Here is a 15000-nt window from a genome sequence, read left to right as displayed (position 1 = left end):
TTTAAAAAACCTAAATACATACTATACATGTATTTATAAAACAATTCGGTTCTATCACGTTATTTAGCTGTTTCTGATTGGACGAGAGACGTTCCAAGCCATGGATTATCCAAGAACAACCCAACGGGGACTTTTCACAGCTAATAATAAATCACTCCGCAATGAAATATTCTATTCTATATAGCACGAGTGGGAGTGGGGTAGGTAAGGGATAATCCCACGTGTGTTGTTGCCTACGCCACGTGGCCTCCGGCCTCGATGGCTACGGCGGAACACCACCCGTGGGATTATCCCTTACCTACCCCACTCCCACTCGTGCTATATTGCTTAAATGGCATATAGGTATATACTGTAGGTATTTTGCAAAGTACAGTAGTTTCCCTGGCCACGATACAAAATAGAGAAGAGTCTAAAAGAAATAACTCAAACATACTGTATGTACTATGGGAGGAGTAGCGCAGAATGATTGTAACAGCAGTTACAACCTGGTAGCAGTTGACTTAAAACCTGGAAGTAGTTCACATTATTGTTTTATTTTTGGAGTGATTTACAAGAATATTTCCCCCAACATTAAAACAGTTACTTTCCCCCGTCCAAGAGGTTTGATATAGGCTACTTCAGGAAGGTGATGTAGAAACACAGGAAGCGTCAGAGGCGTGTGGGGGCAGCACTCCCAGGGTGTTTCATCATTAGCGTGCGTCAACAAGCACACCTCAGAAACACCCCACAGACGTGGGTGGGATTGGTATAAAAGTATTTGAGTTAGTGCATAATGTATGCTCAATGGTGTGTGTGTGTGTGTGTGTGTGTGTGTGTGTGTGTGTGTGTGTGTGTGTGTGTGTGTGTGTGTGTGTGTGTGTGTGTGTGTGTGTGTGTGTGTGTCTTTGTTCATATGTTTGTTCATATGAGTGTTTATAATAGAAGTGTGTGCTTCTTCATTAGGGTTGCAGGGTGTTTGTAATGTATTGTGATTGTAATGCACTCTAAGTACACCAGGGGGCATCAGTGAGCCTATGGCAAGACACTTATTGCACTAATCTCCTAATTAAATCACTTAATGTTCTTAGCACCCAAAGCATCACCCAAAGACTGTACTGTTACACCCTACTCAAAGGGTGCACCCAAGCATATGTAAGCACACACACAAACACACACACACACACACACACACACACACACACACACACTCACACACTCACACACACACACACACACACAAGATGATCAAGCAGGCTTTGCAGATTAATGAGGTTTAGTCAGTGAGCTTATTGCAGGATCTGTCTTATGTGGTTGTTGTACTATAACTGCACACATATTGTAACAACACACACATGCATATGTCCGCATACCTACAAAGGGTTGTTTATAGAGTTGGTAAAGGATAAACAATATGAAGGTGAGTGCCCATTAAGTGTCAACAGTGGGTAACAGTAATTAATGAATTACCTATGTAATTAATTAAGTAATGAATGCAGTAATTGCTGTTACTGTAATAACTTGAGCATGGGTTTGATTGTTTATTAATGCCCTGACTTCCTCACCTCTCTTCAGGAGGAAGGCCCAGCAGGCCATGCGTCCGGTGCTGGACTCCTCCGCCATGAGCTCCGAAGACGAATACGATGACGACAGTCTGTACGACCCTCACAGCATCACCTCTATCATCACCGAGAGCAACCTTCAGACCAGCTCCTGCTGAGAAGGATGTGGACGATGGGGTGGGGTGGGAGGGTCGACCTGCAGACCAGCTCCTGCGGAGAAGGATGGGGGGGCGGGGTGGGGAGTGGGGAAGGGACTGAGGGAAGCTCAGCAGGAGCAGCAAGAACACTTTAGGTGGCTGGTACAGGGTTTAATAAGCTGTCATCTGCACTGGAGCAGTAGGGTAGCAGCAGGGTTACAGTAGGGGGAGGGTGGGGTCCTTAGGAGCTGAAGGTGTGGGGACAGGGAGGGAGAGAGGGATTCTACAGTACGACGAGCACTAAGGTTGGGGCAGGGGTCATGCTGGGGGGGCATTGACCTCAAGAGTTATTATGCAACAGAGAGAACTGTCTATACCACTGGGGGGCAATACTGGACTAAGGCTTATTTATATATTTTTACTAGCAGAGGTATGAATGGGGACCAGTATACTGGATTTCACTGTATTAAGCAGACTAGGAGACAGGGTGGGTAGGTAGGGTGGGTAGGTAGTCTTTGCGTTTATGTCGGGGGATAGCGTAGAGAAGAAGGGGGGATAGAAAGAGAAGGAAGGGGATGGTTTGAAGAGCACAACGAACATTCCACTGGGAAAGAGGGAGAGAGTCGGACCGGGGCATTGAAACTTGATCAGTCTGCACACCCCTCACTGGCCACTGCAGACAAAGCCACCCGAGCGATAGGGATGGTCCTTCCACAGTTCAAAGTGCCTGACAGGCTCACCTGTCATGACTGCTTCCACACAGGCAGCTAACACTAATGCAGCAGCCCATTGCTCGTATACAACTGTAGTTTTTAAAGCACACTGCACAGAACAGTGTCAGAGTCATAGGCAATAAGCTCCCTGATTGACCACAGTCAGACCTGACACAGTGACACACTTCAGTGACAGCAATGTAGTAGCAATAACAAAATGGTACTCCAAAGGCCGACTAGAGAACAATAATGATGCAGTTGATATAAAGGACCACGTAATTATCACAGGGCAGTATTCAGCCGGCATAGAGCACACCAGTACAAGTCATGTGACCATAAGCAGTAGGCCACAAGCCAAACCACTGGGAACAGAATGTTGTGTCGGCATCTCCATAGCAACACACTGAAGCCATGCGCTACTTAACACACTACCTTCTTAAGGAGACACTACCGTTTGCTGATGGCACGTGATGAAAGATTGCACTCATCATCATCTATACTCGAAATGCGAAGGAAAAAATAACCTAACAGCTCAGTGGTGTTTATTGAGAGGCCTGGACCACACAGGGATTGCAGGGTGTGAGTTGATTGCCTTGTAATTTACAAACACGCTGAGGTCTCATCTGGCCACTTAAAAACAGCCATGTCACCAGCATCGCACATTTTAATGACTGGTTCGGTTTGATGCGTCCCACTTTTACAGTAGCCGGCAACCCTGCAAAGACATTGATAAACGGTCACACAGTTTTCAGAAGAATTATCCATGAAGCCAGCCACAAGAGACCATAGAGGCATGTTCCAGATGCATTCTGTAATTATATTAGACAAATTAGTACTGCAGAATGCTTTGTTCAGTATACACTATGTCGAAACATACTCAGTCATTATTTACAAGGTCCTGTTTTTGATGCCGTCACTACAAAGCCAATCACCTGTTGTTTAAGTAGGCCTGTTTATAAGAGAAGGGTGTCTTGTACTTGTTATAGCACGCAGTCCCTATATACACGAAATACTTAAGTCATGTAATGAAGTCAGTGTGTGTAATGGGAGCACAAAAACAATAATCTAATTTATACTTCTTAACATTCCTGATCTGTTTCTAATGACATTTGTCTTGTCTAGTGTATGTGATTTAAGACACATTTGCTTAAACAAAAAAAAGAACCAGATTTACTGAGCATGGTTGAATGGATGAGTAATTTATGCAACTTACAAAGTACCTGCATGGTCCATTAGATGAAGTGTCTAAACTAAGGAGCAATCAACAGCTGATATACTTTCACTCCCCAGCACTGAAAATATTGATATGGTTGTTGTTGGGGATTTTCCCATTAAATCATGCAGACAATTTAATCACACTCAGACAACAATCTCAGAAATAAACCAAGCTTCCCTATAACTTAAAGATAAAGATTATGAAACGGCTCTCTCATGGGAAGTATCTCTATCTTTATTGAATAGTAGTCGTAGGACAACAAAGCTTTTGTTGGCCATGTTGGGGGGTATTGTTTTATTTTCAATTAAATTGCTTTGCAGTGGGGGAGTTGCAACATTTAGTTTGACCTGAAAATATCTGCATTATTACCCATCACTACTATCATCAGCAGCATTATTACCCATCACTACTATCATCAGCAGCATTATTACCCATCACTACTATCATCAGCATTATTATCCACCACTACTATTATCCTGAATCACAGACTTTTCTCTGCACAAATACTGCTATGCATTCCTGATTGCAGTGCTCCATTAACTGCATTTCTGTAACTTCACGTCAATGCCTTACAATCATCATGATGTTTTTTATTCACTCAGCTGTAATTGTGTTTTCATAGTCATTCCAAAGGATTGTAATGTGGTAACTTCCATTTTGTACATGATCTTTGTATTTAAGTAGCCTTTGTTTTGGAGCAATATTTTACATTGAAACAATCAGTGATTCTGAGTTAATTCATTGTAATTTGTAATTGTTGTTTTTTTTCCAATGCCATATACATGGAACAACTGGTACCTTAGAGATGCTTTTTGCTGTATTTTAATTTTCATGGAGTATTTTCATATGTTGCATGGTACAACAGCAATAAATAAGGGTTGTTTGGAACTGTAAACCTGTATTTTTACAGTATAAAATCTTTTTCTATTTAAATAAAATCTGCAACATGATTGCTACAGTAATATAGTTATTTTCTGTCTTGTCGTGTCTGGTCTTGTTCTTTCATTCTTTCTCTCTTTGGCCAGTGCAGCCTCGTATTATTCCATGTCAAAATCACATAGCTCTAGAAAACTCAGTAATGATTTTGTACTGATACAGTATCAATTCCTTATTGTGTATACGAAGCAGGGATTCCAAAGAACACCACTAGAACCGCATCAGAAAAATAAATGATAAAGTTATCCATTAGCTGCCGAACAAATCAGACTAGCTACTGGGCAATTCAGAGCTCCATACCCGTTGATAAATCACCATACATTCTGTTGTCTTGGTGCTGTTTTATTTCATTTAGGTCAGAAATCATGGAGAAGCCACGGGTATGCCTGAAGCCGCCCCTGTACGTGTGGACGAGAGAGGCATAGGAGTTTGCCCTATTTTAGGCTCCCCTGTGAACAGTTGTGGAACTGAACGAGCAAAGTTAATTTAGCTCTTTTATGTTTTGCCTGATGCTCACATCCATCACTGAGCCTTGCTCACATTTAGTGGGTGCCTATTTTTGTTTTCTCGCCCCGCCATGTTTGAGAGTGTGTGTGCAGGCTTCACAAACTTGCCCAGTGGTGTTTGTGTGCAGAGATGTGTGTGTGTGTCTATGCAGAGGTGTGTGTGTGTGTCTGTGCAGAGGTGTGTGTGTGTAGGTGTGTTAGTTAGGTCATGACCTGAGTCAGATGCTAAACTATTCATGTGTGTAGTGCTGTAACCTTTCTCATCTCCCCTCCTGGGCCCTAGTGCACCTGCCCAACACAACCCCCACTGCTGAGAACAGTAGTCCTTACAAGCCCTCTACATCGAGATCGCTACGCTATCAACTACACTACATTCCACTGAGCTCACTGCGCTATCAACTACACTACATTACACTTAGCTCGCTATGCTATCAACTACACTCCTGTACATTACACTGAGCTCGCTATGCTATCAACTACACTACATTACACTTAGCTCGCTACGCTATCAACTACATTACACAACACTGAGCTCACTGCGCTATCAACTACACTACATTACACCGAGCTCGCTACGCTATGAACTACACTACATTACACTGAGCTCGCTATGCCATCAACTACACTACTGTACATTACACTGAGCTCACTATGCTATCAACTACACTACACTACACTGAGCTCACTATGCTATCAACTACATTACACTGAGCTCACTATGCTATCAACTACACTACTACACTGAGCTCACTGCGCTATCAACTACACTACATTACACATCTCACTGAGACCTCTGTTTCCTCCACTCTTCACAGTACACTTAACTGAAATAACTACACTTTAAACTACACACAACTCCTGCTACACATCTGTCATCTGATATCTTTTCAGCAGTGGTGGAAGAAGTACTGAAGTTTATTACTTAAGTAAAAGTACAAGTAAACAGGCAAATGAAAGTAAAAGTAAAAGTACTACATCAACAATCCTACTTAAGTAAAAAGTAAAAAGTACTCACTTTTAAATTAACTTTAAAAGTAAAAGTAAAAGTACTCACGCAATGGGTTGTCTCAATGGGCTGTGCCATTTTGATAAAGAAATAGCGACTGGTAATAAATGCCTCTACAGATGTCACTACTAGTAATAATTATAAGCAACAACATTTGTTAATTGGAAAGGTTGGTGTACTTATTGGGCCTATTGTCTGTATTACTGTTCACACTCTATTTTACAATTCTGCAGATGACAAATTATCTACCAGGGATTATTTGCAAAGTTAATACCATTAAGCCAAACCAATAAAGACACAATTTTATATCTTTTAATCTTTTATTTAATTGTAAACGTGTAAAAAAAAATGTAAATATGAAACATGAAAAACAAATGGAGTTGTTAAACTGGTCAATGCAGAGTTTTATGCTCTATTGATTACAGAAAAGGAAAAAAAAAACATATTAAGTAACCCAAGACTAGGCATTAGGTTTGCATGCCAAGCAATAACCATACAAAAGGCAAATCTTCACGTTAGCTTGACATTGCTAAACTACCAGCTTTATCTTACCACTACGTTAAATAAATAATCAAGGTACAATCGTGTTATTTAACCTATGTTGATGCTATTGCTGTATGTCAACATGTATTTTTGCTAGATAACAGTATAAAATCATGTCAGTAACCGCATACGATATGCAAAAGTCATAGACATTAACTTAGCATAGCAAGAACTCCGCATAATTTGACCTGTTTCTCCAAATTTGAAGGCGATTTTTTTGAGGTAGACAGGAAACGCACTGAAACCTCCACGGGTTATTCTTGGGGCCTCTGAACTTGAACATGTCCTCAGATGAGGCTGACTCTGAATCCATGCTGAAAAGTTGTTTGTTAGTCAGGCCGTTTGTCGAATGTTTGAGCAAAACAGGCAAGGCAAAGGCTACCGTAGTGCTGCTGCTGCTGCCAAATACACACTCTGCTGTCGTTGGAGCTGATAGAGCCACCTGATTGGCTGAAACGTCCTAAAGCAACGCAATCCATATTTTTGTGTAGGCAACATTTTGGCGAAACTGTGTTCATAAAATGTAACGAATAACGACACATATTGTAGAAATGTAGCGGAGTAAAAGTATAGATAATAGCTGCAAAATGTAACGAAGTAAAAGTAGAAAGCTTGCACTATTATTTTTACTTAAGTAAAGTACAGATACGTAAAAATGTAACGAAGTACAGTAACAAAGTAAAAATACTTCGTTACATTCCACCACTGCTTTTCAGTGGCATGGCACACAGTGGACTGTACCATAACTACCATAGCCGTACCATAACTACCACAGCCGTACCATAACTACCATCGCTGTACTATAACTAGGACATTGGCATGCACATAGAGTGAATGCGTCCTGCTTTATGGTAAACTCCTCCTCCATTAGCAAACTGCCATGAATGAGTGTACTAAATTACTCCTCATTCCTGTATTCCACCTGTAACTGCCCATTACTGAGTTTTTAATTTTCCATCACAACAGACCCTCTGAAGATGTGATTGTCAGCGTTTGAGTCCATTCAAGAATCCTGAAAGGCTTAACTTACAGGGATGTTTTGCTATCCAGGATCAGGTCATCCATTTTAGGTTTTTGTGCCAGTTTTTTAAAGCAGAATTGGATCACCATGATTCAGATACAAATTTATCAAGATTACCGAAACCAGATTGTCCATCTCTGTGATGACGTGTAAGATGCACCTGAACCTGCTGAAGACCCAAACCTCCAGCTCTCTCTTAAAATGAGGGAGCGACTGGACATGCAATGAGGGATGAAATTGATAGAAACATATTGCTTATGTTTGGTTTTGACAGCTATTTGAGGTATTATTTTATGGGGACAAAATCCTTCTTTTTTTTTTTACTTGACAGCAATGAAAGGCTTCATAGGTAGTAGCCTTAAGTCTACTTTGTGTACTTTATCACAAATGGTTGAACAAATCAAGGATCAAAGGTATCCCAATCCTACTAAAAGGTTTTAGCAACATATACTGTAGGCTTGATCCAGATCAGAAACAAAACTAGATTATGGGATCCAAGGTTTTAGGATCTGTTTTTTCTTTTGAACAACCCATTGTCAAGATTTGATCAATCCGATGGCCGCAATCCGGTCCGATCATTTCTGAAGAACTTGGACCTGGGTTTGGTCCTGGTGGGAAAGTTTATCTTTGAAGACAAGGCGCAGTAGCAGCATTTCTCAGAAGACATACCTCATTTCCACATGAGTGTGTGTCTTGGCTTGACTACTCATATTCTACAGTCAGGTGCAGATGACTGACCATTACTGAGTGACCTTTACTGAGGGCCCTACATGAGCTTTACTGAGGGCCCAACATGAACTTTACTGAGGGCCCATTACTGAGAGTCCTACGTGACCATTACTGAGGGGATCAAACTCAGTCTTATGGTCTTTACTTTACAGCATTTCTCTGAAGAGCACAGTACATGTGGGACTGAGCACAGAGACATGCACTTGGCAGGTGCTGTCTGAAGCTTGCATGGATGTGCACAATAGGGAAAAAATGTGTGCACATGACCGTGTGTCTACTGGACTACTCACATTGTACAGTCTCTGCCCTGGAACTGACCCTGTGAAATGGGCAGATGATGCGTTCACTGAGCAATATATCCAAGCATAAGGATTACATGAACTGGTTTATGTTGTATTAGATCACAGGGGTGTGGTGCCGGTATGACAGGAATGCATGGCTGCTCCACAAGACCGAATATTCTCATTATCAATGGGTGTTCCTACGACAATCTCTTCCACAGCAGAGCAACTATTTCAATCACTTTCAATCTCACGAGGGAGATGATCATCTCAAGTGCACGCTGAATCAACCTAAGGTTTCACTTGTGATTATTTTATGTCTATTTAAAATGTATCTCTCAGTGTCTCTGCCTGTGTTGAAATTTCCCAGATGGAATCAGTGGCCAAAAATAAGTCCTACATGAGGTCATAAAATAACCTATCCCACTGGGGTTGGGCCGGGATCCGCTCATATCACGAAGATGCCTACACAATTACCGAATTTACAATTATCATATGTGTAATTTATGCTCAGGGTATTTATATGTTATATTATGTTATGTTAGGTTGCTGTGCAGTGTCTGCAAATTTGATCTAAGGTACACACTTTGTCTAGTCAATTTGCTGCTGTTGTTAATGACAATAGACAGAAGAAATGTCTATCACGGTACAGAGAACAGTGGTATGGTGGCCTCTGACATCAGAGTGCCTCAGTCTTTTCCCTCCCACACTGATAGTAACAGTATGTTATGCCTATTGAAAGTGTATTACTCTCTGTCCTCGTCTCTGTTGGGAATCAGTGGTGCTGGGTTGGTGTGGGATTTGCTTGGAATAACTATTGTAAAGCTTCCAACATAATTACTCTTTTGTTACGTACAGAGAAAGAGTCACGCATCAGGGTGTATCAGTCTTTTCCATCCTAGATCTGATGGAGGAGTGGTACTGTGATGGGCACAAAGGGAATTATGGGTAATTAGAGGCCACAGATAGAGACCAGGTAGACTAGCCCTTCCTGTATTTCCAATCAGAATAGGTTTCGATGTGGGGTTTGTCATATTTTCCATATGTATTGTGATTCTATCTATTTTTCATTTTAGAATTCTTAGAGTTTAAAATATTTATAATCTACCGCTAGTTTTGTTAGTAGTCGAAAAATAATTTGAATTGCTGTCAAATCACGACCAGGAATTGTGATCGTTGATTATTTGTTGAAATGTAATTGTGCGGTCCCTGGTGATTCCCACACATTTAAGCATATACGTTCTTCTAACATGTACTGTATGGACAACAAGATTGTTATAATACTGCATTACAACATAGTTAGCTTTATTGAGGAACACGTAATTTATATACACCTACAGAAAGCATGACACGTACTTCCAGAGAAGAAGTTAATAAATTCCTCTTAGCTGAAGGGATTGCCTGTGGGTGAGAGGTGTGTGTTTTTCTTCCGTACAATTCCAGAGAATTTCACAGAAGGTCAGATTGAGATTTTTTTCTTTATTGCTTCAATTGCCCTGGAGACATGTATGTGCTGTGAAAAGGTTGTTGCCGTTTGTTTAACTCAAAACCTTTTGTCCTTTTGAGTTATCTTCTTGGTGTCTAGATCTACTGTAGCCTTTGTTACTGCAAGAGCTGTTGAACCACATTCACGTCATTAAAAATAATGTGTGTGGTTCATTAATCATTTTACCATAGAATTGAGATTGTTTTATCATAGATTTGAGTATTGCAATACAAAGGGTGTAGAGTCTGCCCTGGTTTTGTACTGTGCTGTTTGTTTCAGGATTTCAGATGGAACGGGAGAACTGCTTTTATGTTGAGATTTGCATGTGACCTTTTTGCCCCTGTTCAAATGTACTAACAGAACTGAACGGCGTCTTTTGTATTCAACCTGATTTCCTTGTTCACTCTTCCATGGAACTGCATTATTGTCATTAATTACCTGTGGTGTCCACGTTTATTTCCTTATTTCAAAATGAGAGAGAGAGAGGGAAAGGGAGAGAGAGAGAGACTATTTGTAATTATTTCAGCTTCACTGTAATATCAGCAGCATATACACATCTTTGTATTTGAATCATTGTCTTTGTATCCTGTCATAAAGGAATGCTCATGACCTTGGATGTGGTTTGGAGAAAGCGGCATATCAACAAGGAAAGCCATGTTTATCTCCTTTTCTAAGAGTTAATCAATAACTACAATCTCATGTCACTGACTTAGTTGGAAAGCCATTTGAGGAACAGGCCATATAACCTGTTTCTCTCATAAAGTTCTACAAGAACAACAACAGACCAGAGAAGAAGGATTTGTACTTTGTGTGGGCTACTTCAGGAACTCATCTACTCTCATAGGCTTCTGTGAACGATAGTCTGATCATTTACTTTCATAGGCTTCTGTGTACTATAGTACGATCATTACTGTCTATCTACTCTCATAGGCTTCTGTGTACTATAGTACGATCATTACTGTCTATCTACTCTCATAGGCTTCTGTGTACTATAGTACGATCATTACTGTCTATCTACTCTCATAGACTTCTGTGTCCTATAGTACGATCATTACTGTCTATCTACTCTCATAGACTTCTGTGTCCTAAAGTACGATCATTACTGTACATCTACTCTCATAGGCTTCTGTGTATAATAGTATGATCATTTACTCTCATAGGCTTCTGTGTATTATAGTATGATCATTTACTCTCATAGGTTTCTGTTTACTATGGTATGATCATTACTGTCTATCTGCAGATTGGACGATATTCGGTATTATAGAATACTAAAGTACAGTACACTGTAGGCACATTGTGGGGGTTCATTTGTCAAACACTGGTGAAGGTAGAAACCCTTCTGTTTTTGTTCTTTCCTGATTCCCTGTAGGGTCGTCTGAATGAACGTTATGATGAGAAGTGATGAGTCATGCTTCTTCTCATAGTCGAGACGGGACCCTCTCTTGTGAGCATGAAGGTTCCCAAGGTGTAATCCTTCAACGCCCCTCTCCTTCGCTCACGTCTAGACTTTGAACGTACACATCAGTCATCGGGTCTCAGTGTTCAGACATACAGTATGATGTCACCACTTTTAGACAACGATGGAAAGAGAGAGACAGAAGGAGAGAGAGAAAGTGAGAGTTTTAATACTCCTTTATTAAACTATTGCCTTACTTTCTCACATGCTTACAAAAATAAAACATTACAATTCCCACCACACAAAGCATACCGGTCCATACTCACATGAAGATACTACCCTTCCTGTCTCACTTCAAAAATAAGCAAATCTCCTAAATCACCTTGAGGTTGAAGCCCCCCAAGGACACTTCCCCATTATTCTTTCCCTAAATATGGGTAAAAACTGGCTACGCTGCATTCACGCATGCTTTTCTTCATAATCTGATCTTTTCTCAAAGTTTCCTCAGTCATCCATATCTATCTTTTTGGTTAGATATATGTCTCAGTTGAACATTTACAGTACACATGAAATATAAATGTTTACCTATAGCATATATGTTTTGATCTTAATTTCCATAGTGATGCTTGAGTTGAGAGTACTGTACCTATGACTTATGACAGGGTGTGTGTTTACCATTAAACTGTCACTCTGCATGTTTTGCAGGTACATACTGTATGCTTTGAGATGCCAAAGGCAGAATTCCACACAAGCATCACATGTTTTGATCTGTAGGCAAAGTGTAGGCAAATAGGCGGTGTGGTGAAATCTATCTTACCCAACACGTGTGGGCAGCTGTTTGTTGTTGAAAGGAGAGATGTAGCTACATGTTTGAGGGTTTGAAATGCTAATTCCTCTTTAGACGGTGAATCAGTCATGTTGTAAGAAGACCTTAAGGGGGAAACAGGGAGTGAGGGTAAACCGTCATGTGTGTTTCCTCAGAAAGCGTGGGCCCAGGTCTGGGCGGTATTGTTTCTTACTGCCTGTTCTCTTTCTAAAGTCTAGGAGGAGGGGTGAGTTGTTTCCTCAAGTCTCAGTGGGATTTAGTACGCAGGCGTTACAGTGAGACGGACTCATTCCATTCACAGTTGGCCGCAGAGCATTCTTCCTCTGGGACTGTTTGATGAAGAGGCTGCAGTGTTCTTACTGTGATGTCTCCACACCTCCGCCTTTGTTTGTCTATTCCAGGACTGCAGTCAGCAGAGCTTTCTGGAAAGGGTGACACCCCCCCCCCCCCCCCCCCCCCCAAAAAAAAAGACTATTTCACTGTTGTGTAATAATACCCCCTCTTTGAAAATCTGTTTCTTCTTTGAAAGCACTATGAGCAAACTACACCACAGCCAGCACCGACAAAGTGAACGCTGGCACACACTCATGGACATAAGGCAATTGAAGATAGTGGTTTGAAGATAGTGGTTTTGTTTTCGTAAACAGGTTCAGGCATACACTCAGCAACAGTATTTGCATTTTACATGTTTGTGTCCCTAGTATCAGACATCCAGTAGCCTGAAGCTGCCTGTAAAAACAGTACAGTACAGCACATCTTCCTTTACAGACAACGTGGCTTTTTTCGAAATAGGAAATCTACTTCTCTGTTGTGAAAATAGCTGCCCACAAAAATCACACAAATCTGTTGCCCATGTGCTGTTCTTTATGTTCCTCATGTCAAACCCTTTTCTCTCGGGGGTGTTGCAGGCATAGATATAGAATACGTATTCTATGTCTATGGTTGCAGGTGCCCAGGTGTCGCGCGCCTCCGTGAGCTGCTCATCCTCGCGGGGGCGTGCCGGGACAAGCTATGTGGAGAGCTCGAGCTGCCCGAGTAGTGAGGTCACGAAAGAACTCTCGGTTTAGCCAGTAACTGACGTGATGAGAGCGAGAGGGAGGGAAGCGACACGCAAAACCGTTTATTGCCCTGTGTGTTCAAAGTATTCTAGAGTTGTTATCAACCCAGAACATCACAGAAGAGAAGCTCCCGTTCGAAAGATTTTACATGAGCGGATTGTTAGGCTAAAACAGGCTTACATGCGATAACTCTATACAACTCTATTCGTTTAATTAATTATTTATTTGTATTTATTTATTTAACTTTGCCGTTTGTTTTGAAATTCTTGTGAAGATGAATGGAATCACGCGGAGTTTGTGTACAATCGAGGACATTAGATCAGAGGAAAGAGTGGTGAGTATTCATATTATCTACTAAACATTAAGGAAGTACTACTTTCAGTTATCACAAAAAGTGGAGCGTATTCTCTCAACACGTAGTGACGTTTTATATCTGATTATTAGGGGACAGTACTGGAATTTCATGATATAATGTTCTCAGAGTTTGAGTTTCGCATTGGATTCAGACTACAGACTCAGGTGGCCAGTGGATGGATGTACCCAAAGACTTTCACTGACCAGCTAGATGCTACAGTGTAACCCTATATCGTTGTTCTCGGTTTCATAAATACAATAAATTGCCTATACATGTTGTCACTGATATTTAGAGTAGACAAAGAAGTAACTATAACCTAGCCACACAATTGAAAATACTGTTTGTATTTCGAGATGGAATCATGTCTATCTGGTGCTCAGTGTGTGTCATTGTGTCGCTTCTTTTTGCACTTCAGTATATGCAACAAACTAATAATGAAACTGTAGACGACAGAAACCCCATCAATGACATCTATCTTATTAGTCGAGGCTTCTCACAGTTTATGCACATGAACACATTTAGCCACTTAGGCTACTGCTCGACAGATGCTTAATCTGGTTTAGTGCCACCTTGATGTTTGGTGCAGCACTGCCATCAGGCTGCGGGCATTACTCCTTAACATCTGTCGCTCGGACTACCTGGGCTGTCACCACAATATAGGCCTAGACTTGCGTTACGACACGGAACTGATCAAACTGTCGTCTAGCTGTGTGCGGAAGATAACCATGGCAAATGATTAACCGGCATTATTTAAATGCCTGTCTGCGATGCTGTATATCACCCTTTGGCCGAGTTTCTTAACAGACGCCTTCGTGTCTAAGTATGGACCGGTGTTGGTTATCAGGGTCAAGGTGTATTGTAGTTGTCCCACGAAAGTCACGCATTGGCTTTTGCGTCAGATCTTGGGGTAGTTGGCAGCCACAGTGCAGCGCAGCTTGTTTCGCGTTCTCGTTGGTCAGAGTTCCCTCGGATGGACAGGTGAAGGGCTTAATTAGAGTGGCACAGCTTGTGATGAGATTTGGAAGGAAATGCCACTCTAGTATGCGTCTTAGAGCAGCTTAGTGAGCCAGACCTGCTTGACATGTTGATGTTTGAACAAATCCATAGTCTGCCTAGTGATGGGGATTGTTTACCGAATAGAGATTCAATTCTGTGGTTTACATTTATGCGCAGTTCTGCCATTAAATGAGATGCCATACAAGTGAAAATAAGAGTAGCAGAAAACAAAAGATAATTCTCAACAGTGAATAAAA

The 15000-nt window shown here is 41.2% G+C and overlaps 2 protein-coding genes across 2 annotated transcripts in view; both read left to right on the top strand.

Moving 5' to 3' along the window:
* The window catches only part of cgna (cingulin a), a gene marked incomplete at both ends in the record, with an annotated part of 22133 nt that extends 20437 nt beyond the window's left edge, over positions 1-1696 (top strand). Inside the window, one exon of the mRNA XM_080858052.1 lies at positions 1552-1696. Within this exon, the coding sequence (XP_080714178.1) occupies positions 1552-1696 (145 nt within the window). The remainder of the gene's footprint in view (positions 1-1551) is intronic.
* Positions 1697-13656: 11960 nt separating this feature from the next.
* The window catches only part of tuft1a (tuftelin 1a), an 18934-nt gene continuing 17590 nt past the window's right edge, over positions 13657-15000 (top strand). Inside the window, exon 1 of the mRNA XM_080858490.1 lies at positions 13657-13726. Coding sequence (XP_080714616.1) covers positions 13667-13726 — 60 coding nt within the window. The 5' untranslated portion in view covers positions 13657-13666. The remainder of the gene's footprint in view (positions 13727-15000) is intronic.

The sequence above is a fragment of the Sprattus sprattus genome (assembly GCF_963457725.1).
Source record: "Sprattus sprattus genome assembly, chromosome: 19".
In the NCBI taxonomy this organism is placed as follows: domain Eukaryota; kingdom Metazoa; phylum Chordata; class Actinopteri; order Clupeiformes; family Clupeidae; genus Sprattus; species Sprattus sprattus.
The sequence above is the reverse complement of the archived record's forward strand: the minus strand, read 5'-3'. Positions and strand labels throughout refer to the sequence as shown.